The sequence below is a fragment of the Halichoeres trimaculatus genome, unplaced genomic scaffold (assembly GCF_033239565.1).
Source record: "Halichoeres trimaculatus isolate MK-OKI-2021-1 unplaced genomic scaffold, fHalTri1.1 fHalTri1_scaffold_5, whole genome shotgun sequence".
NCBI lineage: Eukaryota > Metazoa > Chordata > Actinopteri > Labriformes > Labridae > Halichoeres > Halichoeres trimaculatus.
Genome location: NW_027437183.1, coordinates 39,606,449 through 39,626,162, shown reverse-complemented (window position 1 = coordinate 39,626,162; position 19,714 = coordinate 39,606,449). Strand labels below are relative to the sequence as shown.

Sequence of the window (19,714 nt, the reverse complement as noted above, 5' to 3'; positions counted from 1 at the left end):
TGTTTTTCTGTTGCTTTAGGAAAATTGCATGAGCTCAGACAGGCAGAGCACAGTGAAAGTGTGGGGAGTACTGAAAATGCTTATATGGGCAATATAATATAGAGTGCAGGGGAGATTTTACTCATTTTCATTTTGAACTAACGGTTCTTCAACTTTTTCGAACTATTTTGAAACAAAACAACGCTATCCCAACTCTAGTATCAACACCATAGCTGTGTCCCAATTCAGGGGCTGCAGCCTACGGAGGCTGGATTTGGAGACCGATCAGTCACAGCGGTGCGTCGGAGTGTTTGGATTAGTGAATTGCTTCCTGGTCAATCTTGACTTTCTTTAACAGAAATGTGTGACCAACCAATGATTAACTGTTTCTCTGAAATAGCTCAAAGGTTTATCTTGTCAACCATCAACTGGTAAGTGAGTATGTTTCCTTTCTACAGACAGTGGCAAGTGGCAACACATTCCCTGTAAAGGACAATAAAGATCTTTTACACCTGTGTGGCGCATGTTCTCAAGTACAACGGCTCAGGTTGGTTGAAGGATGCAGCCAAAAGATGGGAGAACTGTGGTTGCATCTCAAAGCTCCTAAGTTCCATCCTTCCTTCCTCCACTTGTGTCGTTAACTTGCATCTTAGTCCCTCCCACCAGAGATGATGGAGAGACCTGATGAAATGAAGAGAGGAGAGAGGATGGAGGAGATTTGTTTTTAGAGCAAAGGGACATCCTCTCCTCTGGAGCGTCACATGAAGCGATGTGTTTCAGTGATGACGGCATCGGCTGATCACCTCTGGATCATCTGTCAGTCAGCTCTAACAGCTGTTTGTGCGTCTGCACATGTGCGTTGTAATAACTGATCAAATAGAAAAAGTAACAGAGATTTGTCTGTTCCTTTAACCTGTTTAACAAACACGTTACCATGAAGAAAACCTGCTCTTTGTTTATTCAGTGTGCAGTTAAGAAGCTCGAGGATGACTTTACCATTAAAATGTGTAATTTTGAGATTATTTATGAATTATTTAGCCTTTATCTAGAACACATCTGATCGTGAACTCTGAAACTTATTAATGTAACTTAGTTCAATGTGTTTCAGGAAGATATTATTTATTAGATTTCAGTTCTCTGAATTAATCCTCTGTTATACTGATTTGATGATGGTTGTGATCAGTATTTTGTGATTTATACTCACAACAATCACTTTATTACCAGATTTATGATCAGTTTATGAACAAGCCTCTGTGCCTGTCCTCTCTCTTATGAATCTCTGTTGTATTTGTGAAGTTTCATGTGGAGAAGTCTGAGCTGGTGCAGCGTCCAATCAGAGAGTGATATTCCATATGGGGGCGTGTCTGTCAGTGAAAAGACTTCAGCAAAGCCAGCTCCTGTGTTTCCGTGTTAGATTCTCTGTCCACAACAAAACCAAGGATGTACACATTAAAATTTTACATAGATATTACCCATCCAATAAAATTCATAAATAGGTTTAGACCTAATGTTTCGTCTTGTGTTCCTTTTGCCAAACAAAGATCGAGTCCCTCTCACATTTGTTCTTTAGCTGCTCTTTTTCTATTAATTTTTGGAACTGTTTATCATGGCTCATTTGAAAACGTATCTTTTTCTCTAAGATCACCATAACTGAAAATATGGTCTTGTTCTTAATTGTCCACTGTGAAAACAAGGAAGTAAACAACTCTTTTAAGTTATTATATTTGGTGGGAAAGTTTTATATGCACAAAGCTAGATTTCTCCAGGCTGTACCTCAAGAAAAAATGTTTTATGTTGAACCTAAATCCTATTATGTCGCTGTATCTTAAATTTCCATTAACAAGAAAGCAGTTAAGACATTAGCCGTATTACAAGAGCTGATAACTCATATCACTAGATAGAACGAGCTTCCATTGTCTTTCATTTTTTGTCTCCTTTTTTGTTTTGTTTTTTGATTTGTGCTGCATTGTTGCTGTTTTTTTTCTTTCCGTTTATGTTTTTGTCTTATACCTGTATGTATGTAAGCAATATCCTGTCTTGCGCACTCCTCACTATAGCCAGGACAGTGTCGGGTAAATATGATAGACAAGCCAGCTCAGGTGTCTCAGTAAGGCTCAGATGACCGATGAAAAGGAAGTAAAACTGCAATAATCAGTCTAAATAGTTATTTTTCAGTGTTTGGTCCTGATTATTAATGGTTAAACACCTGTTTAAAGAGGCCTTATCAACAGAGCTCCACTTTTTTGTAGTTAATGTTACAGGAGTTACATGTAACAAAGACAGGTTGTTCTGACTTGGCATTTCCTTATGATTTGTTTGTTTTCCGGGCCACAGGATATTTATTTTATGTTTAATTTGAGTTAAAAAGAAGAAAACCAAGAGAATTAAATGTTCAAATGAAGGAGGTAAAATAAAATGAGTTTCATCTGATATTCAGTAGTGTTACAACTCTAGTTTTATAAAACCCTCATCACTTTTACTTTTAGTGATGCAAATTTATGATAATTTATAAAAGTCCTGTTTTGGAATTTCATGTTCTGATCTTACATCTGCAAATGACTTTGGTCACACTGTGGTATTGTTTGTCACAGTGTAAAAAAACATCAGTATATCACTGCATAGCTGCTTCTGGGGGAGGCGCTGTTGGTGGCGGACTCATGGGGCGGGAATAAGGGACAACATTTGGTTTGAAAAAACGAAGCCTATGGGGAAGTGCTCAAGTTGCTGTTCATTGAGGATCCGCTTCAGGTCTTATTTCATACGTCTGTATCGGACACCGTTTAGTGACTGATTTGAGCAATGAAGCATCCAGATGTTACTTTAAGGTTGATAAATCTGGGACTAAGAACTGCTGGCCCTTGATTTTTTTTTTTCATGAAATCAAATGTGGCTCTCTGAAAAAGTTTGGCCATGCCTGCTCTTTGCAAATGTTGCCCTGGGTGTTTTCTTATAGATGCTCAGACTTAATCTTGTCACAACAAAAGAGACAGCTAATCAGATGTAAAGTCAGGTCAGATTTATTCAGCACACCATAAACTTGGGGTTCCTAAAGATGAAGAGTTAACAAAAAATGATGAAACATTCATTCATCACGGCAAACGCTTGACGAAAGAAATGCTTTTAAAACACCTCTTCAGAAGCAGGGACAACCAGGGCACGATCACCTCAACAGAGAAGTCTCAAACTGAATGCATGTGGAAACCGCACACTAAGTACTTTGCAAAGAACCAGTTTACAGAGGTACTTTAATCATCTGGGCCCAGTATGTCTAACATAATCCACCAGGATTAATCCTGGTGGATCGGATTAAACCCAGATCTGATCCAAAATTGGGTATTTCAAACAACATTTAATCTTGATAATTTAAATCCAGATTTGGAAATCCAATCCTGCCTTTAATCCAGATTTGAGCCTGTGTTGCGTATTTCAAAACTTCAGTCCCAAATCTGGATCAGGTTTGTCCTGAAAAACAGCATTAAATTAATCCCACCTCAGGGTAGGATCAGAGTGTGATCCCATGTTTTAGTTACACATATACTCATCCATAGATAGCTTTTACTTGCATTTCTCGCAATCATTACTATAAAAAGATATTTTTTAAAAATTAAACCTCTTCATGTACAGTTTTTTTATTGAACAGATAAAAATCCAAATTTCACAATTGTCAGAAAAGTAATTCAAACAACACACATTTCCTCAACACAAAATTGTACCACCTAAACTTAAAGTTTTCACACTACTTTTCCAGTAACTGTATTTCTAACTGGATGTGTTCTTGCTGAAGCATGGTAAGTTTTATTTGTTTCTTAGAAAGTAGAATTTGCTGGTGTGCTTGCTCAGTTTCCATCTTGAGGAGATTTTGGTAGGCATGATCCTCATCATGACGCCTCTTCCGGTGATGTCTTGGTGGAGGTACAGGGGGAACCTCCCCACTGCTCTGACTTGTGCTTGGCTCCCCCTCTGGTCTGTCTGTCTGTGACCCTGAGGGCGAGTTGATCCTAGGAGCGGGATGGATTTGAAAATCTCAATCCGAGAGGATCAGGATTATTCTGATCCAATCTAGCAAAGTTTTGAAATACTGGGATAGAAGATCCTGATCCATGGATCAGGAAAGTGGAGTTTGGAAATCTGGATCAATTTAATCTGGATTTAATTTTTTGAAATACTGGGCCCTGATTTCAGTTATCACTCTGACTAAAGTCATTTCACATTGAAGAGAAAGACTGAAACCTGAATAGAACACAAGTTATTTTTCAGTTTGACACAGAGAGACGTGTGTGTGAGAAACGAGAAGACAAACAAAATAATGCGTGACATGACAAAATCACTCTGTTCTGTTTACATTTCATTCATGCAGACTTCTGACAGAGCTGAGAATCTGATACTGAGAGGAAAACCTTTATCATCTAAGGCCCCGTTTACACGACAACGTTTCATCTGAAAACGCTAAAACGCAGAGAAAAAAAATCTGTGTTTACACGGAAACGCCGAGGGACTGAAAACGCTGTATTGGAAAGCATGCCAGGCCTGCAGGTGGTGCTATAATTGTCTTGTCCTGAAGCAGCTTTTAGTAGATCTCCAGTGAAGAAGAGTTGGGCTGATCATCTGGGCCCAGTATTTCTAACATAATCCACCAGGATTATTCCTGGTGGATCGGATTAAACCCAGATCTGATCCAAAATTGGGTATTTCAAACAACATTTAATCTTGATAATTTAAATCCAGATTTGGAAATCCAATCCTGCCTTTAATCCAGATTTGAGCCTGTGTTGTGTATTTCAAAACTTCAGTCCCAAATCTGGATCAGGTTTGTCCTGAAAAACAGCATTAAATTAATCCCACCTCAGGGTAGGATCAGAGTGTGATCCCATGTTTTAGTTACACATATACTCATCCATAGATAGCTTTTACTTGCATTTCTCGCAATCATTACTATAAAAAGATATTTTTTAAAAATTAAACCTCTTCATGTACAGTTTTTTTATTGAACAGATAAAAATCCAAATTTCACAATTGTCAGAAAAGTAATTCAAACAACACACATTTCCTCAACACAAAATTGTACCACCTAAACTTAAAGTTTTCACACTACTTTTCCAGTAACTGTATTTTTAACTGGATGTGTTCTTGCTGAAGCATGGTAAGTTTTATTTGTTTCTTAGAAAGTAGAATTTGCTGGTGTGCTTGCTCAGTTTCCATCTTGAGGAGATTTTGGTAGGCATGATCCTCATCATGACGCCTCTTCCGGTGATGTCTTGGTGGAGGTGCAGGGGGAACCTCCCCACTGCTCTGACTTGTGCTTGGCTCCCCCTCTGGTCTGTCTGTCTGTGACCCTGAGGGCGTGTTGATCCTAGGAGCGGGATGGATTTGAAAATCTCAATCCGAGAGGATCAGGATTATTCTGATCCAATCTAGCAAAGTTTTGAAATACTGGGATAGAAGATCCTGATCCATGGATCAGGAAAGTGGAGTTTGGAAATCTGGATCAATTTAATCTGGATTTAATTTTTCGAAATACTGGGCCCTGGTGTATTGGTGAATGCTAAGAGCAGAAGTGGAGCAACAGATGCTCATTTTGTTAAAGACAGTCACAGATTCAGCAGATTGAGCAGCTCAAGCTCAACATGGTAGGTCACCACGACAATTGTAACATTGGTACAGTTGTCCTGTTGTATGTGTGACGCGCGAAGCGGAGTGTGACATCTTACTGCTTACACGACAATGGTGTCGGCAGTGTGTCAGAAGAATCCCACTCTGGAGGCCGCTTTCAAAAGTTTGTGTTTTAGATTGGCTGAAACGCTGTTTCCGTGTAAATATGAGGCTGAAACGCAACAAAACTTTTGCGTTTCACCGTAAAACTGTTGTCGTGTAAACGGTCCCTAAGAGGAGCCGCAGGCGCGTTGTTCTCCTCTCACACCATGCCTTCTTTGGTCCTTGTGTTTCTGTAGACAATCAATGTGTACCCCAGAGAAAAGAAGAGCAGTATGATGAAGAGGAAGAGGATCCCAGTCCAGGGTCCTGAGGGCATGGCCTTCATCTGCCCGAGTCTCTCTGCTGGTACCATACTGCTGAGACTCAGCATGTAGCCCAGAGCCCAACCGACAGCTGCTCCTCCAGCCTGCAGATGCACAAGACAATCAAAGCACTACTTCTCACACCCCACACCCCACAGTCCAATGGCTCGGACAGAAACACCCAGAAAGGATAAGCTGTTAGTTTCTCTGTTTCCTGACCTTTTTCTGGAAAGAGATCGTTGGCAGAGAACGCTCATCGAATCCGTACCCCTCTGTCAACAGGACCTGAACAAAATTGGCAACAGCACAAACGTTCTTCATATGCTTCTCTGGCTGCTTGGTCTTTCCAGTCATCTGAGAGTCAAAAAATTAGAGACAGCAATGTTACAACAAGTCAAACTGCTCAACAGATGTTAGGCTGAGGTTCACCTGACTGATGCCCAGCCACACTCGCAGACTTTGAGGTTAGACCAAGAGACTTAGTCCTGTTTCCACCAAGTGGTTCAGTTTGGTTCGTCTTGGCACGGCACACATTTTTTTTTTCTGCTGACTAATCCCAGGACGGACCCCTAGATAACAGTCCCACTTTTTGGGACCCTTCTGTCGGGGTGCCCGACTAAACCAATCCGATCTCAGAAGGTGGAGCCAGAATCACTGCAGTCTGTTGATTGGTGGAAAGAATGGTCACTTCCTGTGTGACAGCAGCTGCTGTATTTCTCCTGGTGGCTCACAGTCTTCTCTGAAACAAAGCTTGATTGTTCTTTGTAACAAAGAGACACATGCCAATCACAGAGAGGACAAACTGCTGGATGTCTTCATCGTTGCTCCTTGTTTACTGTGTCACCTTTTTATTAGCGGGGGACACTATGTCGTGCTGCTGTGGCATCTTGCAAGCCGCTTACCACAAGGGGGCACAGTTGGTTGTGGAAACACAAACAGGACCAGGCTTAACCAGGCCAACCTGTACCAAACTGTACTGATCTAAACTGGACTGCTTGGTGGAAACAAGACTTATGAAAGACTTTGCCATCCTGCATGCTGCAGGTGTACAGGTGTACAAAATGTGTCTTTTTCTTGAACATATTTTACACTTATGTTTATATCTTCAAACAAATTTTAATGTCAGAACAAAATGACCTGAGTCAATACAAAGTCCAGTATTTTAAATTTTATCCATACCATCCTGGCCTGAAGTGAAAAAGTAAATTCCCCCTGAACTGAATACCTGGTTGTGCCTCCTTTGGCAACAACAGCTTTAATCAAGGCATTTCCAAAACCTTTCAGAGAGTCTCTTACATTGTTGTAGAGAAACCTGGCTCCCATGGCAAGCCGTTTTATTATTAAAAAGCTAGACTGGATATGCAATGCAGATATCTGGAGTTCAATTTCGCCTAGGCAAAAAGAATGTTTCAGATATCCGCAAATACATTCTGCCTATCCACAACTGTTATTTCAGATATCTACAACGCCATTTTGACGAGTGTGAATACGTCATTTTTTGCCATTCATGTGTATGTGGTTTCTTATTCAAGATGTCTACTGCATCATTTCAGATATCCAAAATGTGAGTCACGGATATCTGCAAATGAGTTGTAGATATCTGTTATTCCAATTCAAGATATCCCTAAAAACATTTTAACTAGACAGAACTAGAATTACAGATAGCTATAACTGACTTAAATTTAAGATATCTACAGTTTGTTTTTCAGATACCCAAAATTAATTTTGGACTAGGTCAAATGAACTGTAAATATCTGTAAATAGAATTTTGACTAGTCAAAATATCTGAAATAGGAACTAGGGATAGTCATAAGTCAATTAACGATATTTATAATCAAATTATAGATATCTTGAAATAAATTTTGATGACAGACATCTTGAATTTTGGATATCTGTAAATGTAATTCTGCCTAGTCAAATGTAATTAAAGGTGTCTGGAATTAGACTTTTGAACAGGCAAAATTACGTTGCAGATATTTTGCAGATAAGTTTTTCCCGCCTCTCACTTCAGATGGAAAGGGGTTCCTTCAGGGTTGTTTCTGTCATTGATAAATAACAACGCTCGCTGTCTTACTGTGGAGTTGGCAGCATCGTCACCAGTGGCCATGATGGGACGGAGGACTGCTCTAGTGGGCTGTGTACTGTAGTCCGAGGCAAGGTGGATGCTTTACTTAAACACCTGTAACTCACTGAATTCTTGACGGATTTACAAACCGATTAGTTTATCACAAACCTTTCAACGTGGCTAACTTTGGACTCAATAAATGTTTAAATCAAATTCAATGGTTTTAATTATTCTCAAGTATGCAGTAAAATAACTACATCTCTGACGTTTATAACAAACCCAGTCATTTAAAAATGGGTTGACAATTGAGCAGTCTACTGTTATTTCAGCTGCAGCCTCTGCTCAAGAAACCAGTCTGGACCAGTCTGTGTTGGCTAATTATAAGCCCATTTCTAAGCTGCCACTCCTTTCAAAGATTTTAGAGAAGTTTGTGTTCTGTCTGCTAAAAACCTTTGCAGACAGAAATGGCACAATGTTTCAATCAGGTTTTAAAGCCATTCATAGCACAGAGTCAGCTTTGGTAAGAGTCTGTAATGATATCTACTCCATCTGTGATTCTGCTGATTATGCTGTGTCTCACTGTCCACTTTTAAATAGCATCTTAAAACCCATTTTTGTTTCTTGGCTTTAACCTTGGTGAGACAAAGTTTCTTTGCTCAATCTTATTCGCTTTTAGGTAGGATGGAGGAGGCACGAAGTTAATGCATTGAGACGCACCCAATGTTTCTTCCTATTGACTCACAGCGTGCACAAGTCATCTAGTGTTTGTACATATCTATGGTTTCTGTAATCTAAGTTTTGGATTGTTTTTATATTGTTAAGTTATTGATAGTTGTGACAGGAGAAAGTGATTATTATTGATTTATTATTATTTCATTTCCACTAACATTATTTGTAGTATTAAATTGTTTACCTGCATATTATCATTATTAGTTAGTCATTTTGAAATCTTTGTTCCCATTTGTTGTTGTGTGTAGAGGGACGTAAATGAGGGACGGACAAGCTCTAGAGGAGAGATATGAATGCTGACTGCTACTGTTGCCATTTGGTTGGCGAAATAAAAGATAAAAGATCAAGAACTGTGGCCCAATCTTTACCCACCGCCTGAGAGACGGAAGCATCAGCACAAACTTAGGGTTACGTGGCCATAGGTTGTTCTTCCCTGCGGTCTGTTCATAGCAGCATGTCGGAGGAGCCGAGGATTAATGGAGTTTTTGATCGACCTTTCAACGCTGCAGCCCGTGCAAGGCAGGAGCTGGCAGCAAGAAAGATGCTTTCCACAACAAGACGACACCATAACTGCTCCTTTCTCCCTCGCTGCATAGCCCAATGTAGAAAATAAAAAGCACTGCTTGTTCCGATCATGGCGGGGAAGATGTATTTCTGGATCTCTAAAATAGAGCCACGTCATTAATGACGTTAGAGATATCTTTGATTCCAGTGGCGAACCGTGGCCCCAGCCACTGGGCCTTCAGTAGGACCATGGGACCACACGTGGCAATAAACAATCAAACAAAGAAATAAAAACAATAGCCAAAATCATGTGACATGGAAGCTTAGTATATTGATAGTTTTGTGGGATTACAAATTTATCATGTGCCTGAACACTGCAACACCTAACACAACTTCAAACAATTAAAAAATTAAGATATAAAAAAAAAAAAAAAAAACAGAGTTTCAAGTAATCCAGCAACCACACAGTCTTCTCCATTACTTTCCGCCATTTCTCTTCACATTCTGCCAACTAGATCTTCTCTTTTCTCCTCTCTCACTCACAGCTACAGTTAGGCGCTTATCCATTAAAGTGATCCTCCGGGATGGAACAAGTTGGGTTCTATCACAAGGTTTAGGGCAGAAATTACCCCTACAGCAGTGTTTTTGTGCAGCAGAAGCCCAGGACGCACGCACCAAACACCCCCTCCCTGCTCGTCAGGTTCTTTCCTCTGCACTTGACCGAAAACACAAATAAACGGACTCCCACCGAAAAAATCTGATATCGGTCTGCATTCACGCTTTATTTAGAGAATTTTCAGCGCGTTACTTTCACACAAAAACACCGCTAAATAAGGCTCTAGTTCTCATCGTGTCTCTTCGTCCTGGCAGACTACCTGCGTTTGTTTATATCTGGCACGCCGTGCGCGCAGACTGATACACTAAGCGGCGAGAGCCTCGTAGCCAGCTGTGGCTCTGCAGCGGAGGTAGTGCCGTTTTACAACACGATGAGAACTAGAGCCTTATTTAGCGGTGTTTTTGTGTGAAAGTAACGCGCTGAAAATTCTCTAAATAAAGCGTGAATGCAGACCGATATCAGAGTTTTTGGGTGGGAGTCTGTTTATTTGTGTTTTTGGTCGAGTAAAAAATGGCCCCGTCTGAGTGCAGAGGAGCAGGGAGGGGGTGTTTGGTAGGTATTCGCGAATCCCCGGAAGATGACAGGAAATGATCCCGCCCACAACTTAACAAAATATGATTGGCTAAGACAGCTGTCATTGTCAAATTGTGTCCACATTCCCTTGAGTTACACAGGCATTCGTTGCAGTTACTGAAGGCCCTGCCTGCCAGAATGTGTCGCTGATTTACCTAGATACCATCAAAAGGAAAATTGTGATTGGTCCATTTTCCATTTAGTTATGTTAACCCCATTGTTTGCCAGGACAAGTTTATAAAAATAATATAAAACTCAGTGCTATGATTTCATTGAGTAAGATAAACAAAATAAAACAAAATAAAGAAATAAAATAATTATTTAGGAGTACAAAAATTCTTTCAATATTTTTTATTAGGCCTTCACTGAATACCTTGAAGTCCCTGAGGGTTCCCCTCTGTTTAATTCTCATTCTGCCTAGTCAAAATTAAATTAAATATATCTGTAATTGTCATTTGAGGTGTTGAATGTGTGTTGAATTCAATTTCACCTAGTCAAAATTGAATTACTAGTATCTTTATTTTACATTTTGCCTATCCCAAATTGAATTACAGATATCTTGAATTAAAATTCCGACTATATGGAAAGTAATTACAACTAGTCAGAAACAGGTTTTTGATATCTACAATGTTAATTTGGATGGTCAAATTTAGCTTTTTAATGTTAAAATGGCTTGCCATACACTCCTCCTCCTCCTTCTCTTCTTCTCTCTGGCTGTTGACCCTGTCCACTTCCTTGTCCTTCTTCTGTCAGTTATTGTTACTTTGTTGAATGACTTCTGTGTAGGAAGATGCCTACCATTTGTGTGTGTTGACAGATAAATGTGCTGTACTCAGCTAAGCAGTCATTACCCTCACCACGTCACGTGACTCTCATGTCTTGCCTCTTGATGTTAACCTCTCATGCTAACCAGAGACTGTGCTAACAACTGAACTCATGTGTCCAGTTTGCTATTTTTGTAACTTGGCCTCATGCTCCAATAGGAAGTTCACAGAAATAAACTGAAGTACAGGTTAAAGACCTGACTTTAAAGCTCCTCTAAAAGCTGCAGAGTCACAGTAACCTGGTTAAATGTAATCATATCCTACAGCCTTTGGCTGTGTGTTTGAGAATCCTTGTCTGAAAGCTTCTAGGCTCAGAGAGCAGCATGTTTCAGCGTACCTCAGAGATGCTCATGTTGCAGATGAGTCGGATTGCCTCCTTCATTCGATTAGGTGACGTGAGCGGGATGTTGGTGAGGCGGTTGATGTAGCTGTGAGCGAAGAAGAAGGCAGAGAAAGCCTGTGGAGAGGAAACACTGAGTCAGCCCACAGACACAGACTTTTCCAGTACTGCAGTCATTGAGTTTCTGCTGAACGAGCTGAGCTGGAGTTGGGCTGAATCACTGCTGACAGAGGGGGCTGTGAGTGCAGTCAACTGTTAGCTTGTGGACCATCTCTAGGTGTGGCGAATTTGCCATTGCAGCCCTGCATACCGGAGACCTCTCCCTGCTTTACATTTAATCTCTGAGCGAATCTGAAATCCATATTCAGCCTCCTGATTTGAATTGAATTGAATTTGAATTTGTTTGGTCCCCCGTAGGAGAAACTTGTCTTGGAGGACAGGCCCTCCCATGCTCCTACATACATCAGACAATCCAGTGTAAACAAGATACAGTGCAGACAAACACAACATCTCCCCAAAAACCATGAAAACTTACAGGCACATGCACACCCCACACTGCCCATCCCCGGACAATACATTGTCTCTGTAGAGTGAGCCCTCAAGTCTTCCGGCTTGTCTGTCTGCGTCCCTCTAGTTGCTTGTTAATTTAGCCTATAGCATGTGGGATAAATGAGTTTTTGTAGCGGTTTGGTACACAGAAAGGGGTCCTGTACCTCCTCCTGAGTTTAGGAGCTCAAACTGGGAGTGCAGCACATGGGAAGGATCATCTATGATCATCTGTTTCAAAGGAAGGATGGAGGGACTGAACGTTGAGACCTGGTGGAAGCTTTCAGCCTCAAGACTGAAGGTCCCCTTCAGCTTCCTCTCTTTGCCTGATCATAGGTTATATGCAATCAGCATTTCCAACATAGTGACACCATCTTGAAGCTTAAGGGTTGGCCAATCATAGGGAAGTGGTTTTGTGCTATGGGGAACCTTAAAGAGACAGCAGCTAAAACAAAGTGTTTCTAAAACATCAGTGTGAGAACAAACTGGGTTTGCTTTCAGCTGTAAATGATGTAAGACTACCCCAGGGGTACCAGAGTGACACCAGAACAAATTAAAAAAACATACCCCTTTCAGGGAAAAAAATAACAAACTTAGATTTCTGGATAGACTTTTCAGAATTTAGAAGAACTTTGCAGACAGAAATTAAAACAATTAGAAAATTAAAACATAATCTGATTAAGCTAAATTAAAAAATGTACAGCCTTAAGATGAGTGTGAATTAAGAGGTTAAATTTGTATTTTTAATCATAGTTTGAAGTAAAGGAATAGGAAACATTGCAACATAAATATTATCCTAACCTACAAAAACTTGCACTGGTTGAAAAAATAAATAACACGAAACAAACCAAAAATTAACATTGAACAAAGCAAAATAGTTTAGGTGTAAACTCCTCCTCACCATGAAGCTTCCTCTCAGGCTGGGCTGGAAGACTCCTTCAAAGGAGCAGTTGGAGAAGGAGCAGTTGGAGAAGGAGAACATTTTTGTCACGTTGTTCAGGCACCTCTGGTAATCTCCTGTGCCCACAACCGACACAGACATCAGGGGGTTAAACCTGGCTGCTCTGGACCTCTTAGTGCACGGGGAGTCAAAGATGTCAGGCCCCAGCCTGATGGTAGAGCTGAAGTTTTGTGGGTAGCAGGGATGGGACACCTTGGACTTCACACCTTGAGTCTAAAAGAGGCAAAAAGAAAAACACACTGAAGTGAAATGTGTGACAGACAAGTGCAGCATTTCAAACAGATGACAAATGCACACTGACTGAAATATTACAGGCTGATGAGTTAGTTACAGCTAGCACATGCTGGTAAAGAAAACACTTCACTTCTGACTGAAGTGACTGACTCATGGTGTCACCACACAGCGAGCCCAGCAGAGAGGGCTCCCTGAAAGCTGAGGAGAAAACACTTCACTTATTTAAAAGTCTGTAAAATGCCCTCCAAATCCTCCAAAACAATTTTTTTTCATGTTAAAAGTCATTATCAACCAACACATTGCCAGTCCTTCCCTCCTCTCCACACTCTGAACTTGGCATCCCAGGATCTGGGCTGACGTGGTTCAGGTCCTACCTCACAGACAGATCCTTCAGAGTCATGGCCAGGACAAGTGTCTAACTCACATGGCTTATCAACAGGGGTACCCCAGGGTTCAGTGCTGGGTCCCCTACTCTTTTCCTTGTACACCACCTCATTTGGTGCAGTGATCCGCTCTCATGGCTTCTCCTATCACTGCTATGCTGACCACACTGAGCTTTTCCTGTCTTTTCCTCCTGATGACACAAGTGCCTCGGCTCAGATATCAGCGTGTCTGGCTGATATCTCCACATGGATGAAGAAACGCCACCTTTAGCTAAATCTGTCCAAAGTGAGCTCATGTCCTTCCTGCTTGTTCCTCGGTTCAACCACAGATCAGTGTCCTGCTCGATGTCAATCAACTTGTGTCACAAACTCTGCCAGAAATCTGGGTGTGATGATTGATGACCAGCTGACCTTTGAGGCTCATGTGGCCTCAGTTGCTCGATCTTGTGGGTATGCCCTGTATAACATCAGGAGGATCAGACCCTACCTGACACAACAGGCCCCGCAGCTTCTGGTGCAGGCCCTTGTGTTTTCACTCATCAACTCCTGCAGCTCTCCTCTAGCAGGCCTCCCTGTGTGTCCATTTAAACCTCTGCAGATTACCCAAAATGCAGCAGTGCATCTGGTCTTTAACCAGCCCAAAACAGCACACGTCACTCAGCTGTTAACCTCTCTTCACTGGCTTCCAGTGGCAGCTCCAATCAAATTCAAAGCTCTTCCTCTGATTCACAAAACACTGATACGAACAGCTCCTGCCTACCTGGGGTCCCTCTTTCAGGTCTACACTCTTGTTATGTTTCAACAAGTCCTGTGACATGACAGGGGTCGGGGACAGGGAAACTAACAAAAGAAAATCTACACCTTAATACAAAAACAAAAAACAAGGCCTTTGGGGTTCTCAAAGGTGAAGTGGATGTTTGACTTTCCACAGCCACCCACTGAATCTACTAAAAGAGTAGACAAACTTTAGGAAAAAGGCCTCAAACAAAAGTGGGGTCTCTTGGTGGGGCATTTACACTATGCAAAAAGAAAAACTCCTCAAAGATCAACTCTCTCAAAGCTCTTATCCATACCCTCTTTACCTTAACACACACATGCAAACACGCCCCCTAAACACTCATTCCACAAACCAAAAGAAACCAACTGAAGTTGTTGGCTCTTTGGTGTCACACATCTGACTAAGGTGGGCTTTACACGAGTACGAATTTCTACGACTCCGGTAAAATAAACTATCGATCCGGTGATACTGACACACAGAGACGCGTATTTGTCCATGACTCCGCATCTTTTTTGAAAATGGGTCTGCAGGTGGATATCTGCGTATTCGTCTTTATGCAGTATTTGGTATAAACAGATAAGTCCAGAGAAGACGGTGACCTCATAGTACCCCTCCTACCCCGCCCCCACCCACGTTGTCACACAACTACAACAACAATGGCGACAGGCGGACTGATTCTGATATTGTTCCAGCAGCTACAAATATTGCTTCGACTATTATATCAACATTTTCTCAGAGAGCATGAACAACACCAGCTACGGCAACAACAACAACAAGTGCTCATGCAGAGACGCAGCATGTAACGCGTGCATGAGCGCTTGTTGACGTGAAATCTGCCTCGGAGCAGAACCAGACGGGCAACCCGACCACAGTTTTGCGTTGTCATGTAAATGCACAAGCCTATGTACAATACCATGTGTAAACATGGTATTGTACATAGGCTGTAAACATGGTATTGTACAATGGTCCCATTGAGGAGGCCAACTGGAGCGGTCACGTGAGTGTGTGGTATCATTTCCGGTTTTTCCTTTACTCTGTGTACAGCACGGTCGTGTCGTTCGCTCTCAATCTATCTATGTTGTTTTCCCTGTTACAGACTTTCACTCTTTTCAAACTTACCATCTTATCGATCTATAGTAGCTTACACCAAGCACTCTGCCTTTTTTCCCACAAGGGTGTACACTTTTCGGTGTTCTGACGACTGGTTTTCCTGTTAGCCTTTTAGCTCCCCAGCACTAGTGATGTCTTCTCACTCTAGCTCCAGCTCTCACTCTGACTCTCCTTCTGAGGCTCGTTTCTGCCCAATGTGTCAGATGTTTAGTTATTCCTCTTCCTCCTTTACGGATAATGATATTTGTATTAAATGTAGCTTATTTGTAGCTCTGGAGGCGAGGGTTACTGAATTGGAGACGCGGCTCCGCACCGAAGCTAGGCCACATTTAGCTAATGCTAGCCAGCCCCCTGTAGCCGGTGCGGGCCGTCTTAGCTTAGCCTCCCCCCCGGCAGATCCCGAGCAGCCGGGATGTAGTGGCTGGGTGACCGTGAGAGGGAAACATAGCCGCAAGCATAAAAATCGCACGCCGGATAACCGTAACGTTCACATTTCCAATAAATATGCCCCTCTTAGCAACACACCTGCTAAGAAACTCAACACTCTGGTGATTGGTGACTCGGTAGTACGGAATGTGAAATTAGCGACGCCAGACACCATAGTTCAGTGCCTCCCGGGAGCCAGAGCGGGCGACATTGAAGGCAACTTAAAACTGCTGGCAAAGGATAAACGTAGATTTCGTAAGATAGTTATACATGTCGGCGTTAATGACTCCCGACGTCGCCAGTCGGAAGTCACAAAGATTAATGTGGAGTCGGTGTGTGCTTTGGCCAAAACTATGTCGGACTCGGTAATTTTCTCTGGCCCCCTGCCAAATAGGGCAAATGATGAGATGTTTAGCCGCATCTCCTCATTCAACCGCTGGCTGTCGAACTGGTGTCCAGATAATGGCGTGGGTTATTGACAACTGGCGATCCTTCTGGGGCAAGCCTGGTCTAATTAGCCGAGATGGCGTTCATCCCACTCTGGATGGCGCAGCTCGTTTAACTAGAAATCTGGCTGATTTTATTAGTTTACCCATCTGACAACTCAGAGTGGAGACCAGGCAGCAGAGCAGCAGTCCTACACGCTCCTCTGCGTTTCCCTTAGTGCAGTTTCCCAGCCACTCCTGTTGTAACATAGAGACTGTGTCGGTTCCCCGACCGAGACCCTTTTTCTATAACAATAAAAATAACAATAACAACAATAATTATAATAACATCAACAACAACAATAATAATAATAATAATAATAATAATAATAATAATAATAATAATAAAGGAGTGAATTATGATAATCTTATAAAAATTAAAACTTCCGGTGCGGATGAACCACATGACGTTAAAGTCAAATGTGGTTTGTTAAATATTAGATCTTTATCATCTAAAGCTGTGCTAGTTAATGAACTTATATCAGATTATCACATTGATTTACTTGCTCTGACTGAAACCTGGCTGTGTGAGGGTGAATATGTTAGTTTAAACGAGTCCACTCCTCCCAGTCACCTTAATACTCATAACCCTCGAGACACAGGCCGTGGGGGGGGAGTGGCAGCTATCTTTAACTCTAGCTTTAATATTAGCACTAGACCTAAACTAGGCTTTAGCTCTTTTGAAAGTCTTTTTCTCAGTTTCTTGCATCCAGCTGTAAAAACCGCGCAACCGTTTTTGTTTGTTATCGTCTACCGGCCTCCTGGCGCGTACTCTCAATTTCTCTCCGACTTTTCAGAGTTTCTTTCTAATATCGTTCTTCTGTCGGATAAAATTATCACTGTCGGTGACTTTAATATTCATGTGGACGTCGTTGACAATAGTCTTTGTATTGGCTTCATGTCTTTACTGGATTCTTTTGGTTTCACACAGTCTGTGAACCATCCTACTCATCGCTTTAACCACACCTTGGATCTTGTTCTTGCTTATGGCGTGGAACCTGTCAACTTGGCTGTCTTGCCGCAGAATCCTCTTCTGTCGGATCATTTCTTCATTACTTTTGAATTCTTGCTGTCGGATTTCTCACCTGCGAACAAAATCATCTTGTCCAGGAACTTGTCTGACAGAGCTGTAGACATTTTCAAGGAAGCTATTCCTGCTACCTTGAATTCTTGCTCTACTTTTGCAGAGAGCTCTTGTGCTCCCTCTCAGCTTGATCAACTTGTTGCGGATACCACGGGTTCTCTTCAAGCCGTCCTCGATTCAATTGCTCCGCTCAGACAGAGGACTCTCAGACGACATCGTTCCGCTCCGTGGTACAACGCTCAAACTCGTGAGCTCAAACAACAATCGAGGAAATTAGAAAGAATATGGCGTTCGACTAAAACAAATGAATCCTGCTCGCGTTGGAAAAATAGTCTAAATGAATATAGAAAGGCTTTGCGACTTGCGCGTGCAACTCACTACTCGACTCTTATAGAAGAGAATAAAAACAATCCTAGATTCCTTTTCAGCACTGTAGCCAGGCTGACAAACAGTCATAGCTCTACTGAGCCATGCGTTCCTCTATCGCCTCTATAGCAGTGAGGGCTTTATGAGCTTTTTTAACAATAAGATATTAAAAATTAGAGATAAAATTAGTAGCGTGTTACATGCAACCATGATAGAACCTTCGATTGATGGCGAATTTGCGGAAACGTCGCTTAGAGCTAATATACTCCTGGACTGCTTCTCGCCTGTGGACCTGTCAGAGCTGGATTTAACTGTCTCTTCAGCCAAACCATCAACTTGTCTTCTGGATCCCATCCCAGCTTGGCTGCTGAAGGAAGTCTTTCCCTTGGTCGGATCTTCTTTACTAAGGATGATTAATGCGTCTTTACTGTCGGGCTACGTGCCCCAACTTTTTAAAGTTGCTGTTATTAAGCCTCTTCTTAAAAAGCCTACACTTGATTCAGGCTCTTTGGTCAACTACAGACCGATATCTAACCTCTCTTTCGTTTCTAAGATCTTGGAGAAAGTTGTTGCGAATCAGCTCTGTGATTTTCTTCATAGCAAAAGTCTCTTTGAGGTCTTTCAGTCTGGGTTCAGAGCCCACCACAGCACTGAGACTGCGCTGCTGAAAGTAACCACCGATCTACTTTTGGCTTCGGACAGTGGTCTTCTTTCTGTGCTTGTCTTGCTTGATCTTAGTGCCGCTTTCGACACTATTGATCATTGCATTCTTCTGCGGAGATTAGAGAGTCTTCTTGGTATCTCAGGAACCGCTTTAGCCTGGCTTCGATCGTATCTTTCGGATCTACATCAGTTTGTTCATGTGAACAACGTCTCTTCTTCTCACACCAGGGTGCAATATGGAGTTCCTCAAGGTTCAGTGCTCGGACCGATTCTTTTCATCTTGTATATGCTTCCTCTCGGCACTATATTGAGGAAACACTCCATAAACTTTCACTGCTATGCAGATGACACTCAGCTTTACTTGTCAATGAAGCCTGAAGAAACCAACCGCTTATCTAAACTTGAAGCATGCCTCAAAGACGTAAGGTCCTGGATGAGCAGAAACTTCTTACTGCTGAACTCAGAGAAGACTGAAGTCATTGTTCTTGGACCTTAACATCTCAGAGAAGCTTTCTTGAACAACATCGCCGCCTCTGACGACATCAGCTTGGCTTCCAGCACCACTGTCAGGAACCTGGGAGTTCTTTTGGATCAGGATCTGTCCTTTAACTCTCACATCCAACAGGTCTCAAGGACGGCATTTTTTCATCTTCGCAATATCAAGAGAATTAGACACATCTTGTCTCGGAGCGACGCTGAGAAACTGGTCCATGCTTTCGTTTCTTCTAGGCTGGACTACTGTAACTCTCTTTTATCCGGCTGTCCTAATAAGTCTATTAGGACTCTTCAGCTGGTTCAGAATGCTGCCGCTCGGGTACTGACTTGGACTGGGAGGAGAGAGCACATCTCTCCAGTGTTAGCGTCTCTACACTGGTTACCTATAAAATCTAGGATAGAGTTTAAAATTCTTCTTTTGACTTACAAAGTGCTTAATGGCATCGGGCCATCGTATCTTAAAGACTTAATTGTTCCGTATAATCCGTCTAGGTCTTTGCGTTCTCAACATGCTGGTCTGCTCGTTGTACCTAGGGTCT

The 19,714-nt window shown here is 41.9% G+C and overlaps 1 protein-coding gene and 1 pseudogene across 1 annotated transcript in view; one reads left to right on the top strand and one right to left on the bottom strand.

The window, feature by feature from the left end:
* Window positions 1–3,024: 3,024 nt before the first annotated feature.
* Window positions 3,025–19,714, bottom strand: part of LOC141791112 (ectonucleoside triphosphate diphosphohydrolase 2-like) — a 52,026-nt gene continuing 35,336 nt past the window's right edge. Inside the window, exons 5-8 of the mRNA XM_074671342.1 lie at window positions 13,092–13,364; window positions 11,642–11,761; window positions 6,213–6,347; window positions 3,025–6,097 (exon numbers count right to left, since the gene is read on the bottom strand). Coding sequence (XP_074527443.1) covers window positions 5,891–6,097; window positions 6,213–6,347; window positions 11,642–11,761; window positions 13,092–13,364 — 735 coding nt within the window. The 3' untranslated portion in view covers window positions 3,025–5,890. The remainder of the gene's footprint in view (window positions 6,098–6,212; window positions 6,348–11,641; window positions 11,762–13,091; window positions 13,365–19,714) is intronic.
* LOC141789994 (uncharacterized) lies at window positions 15,788–16,832 on the top strand (annotated as a pseudogene).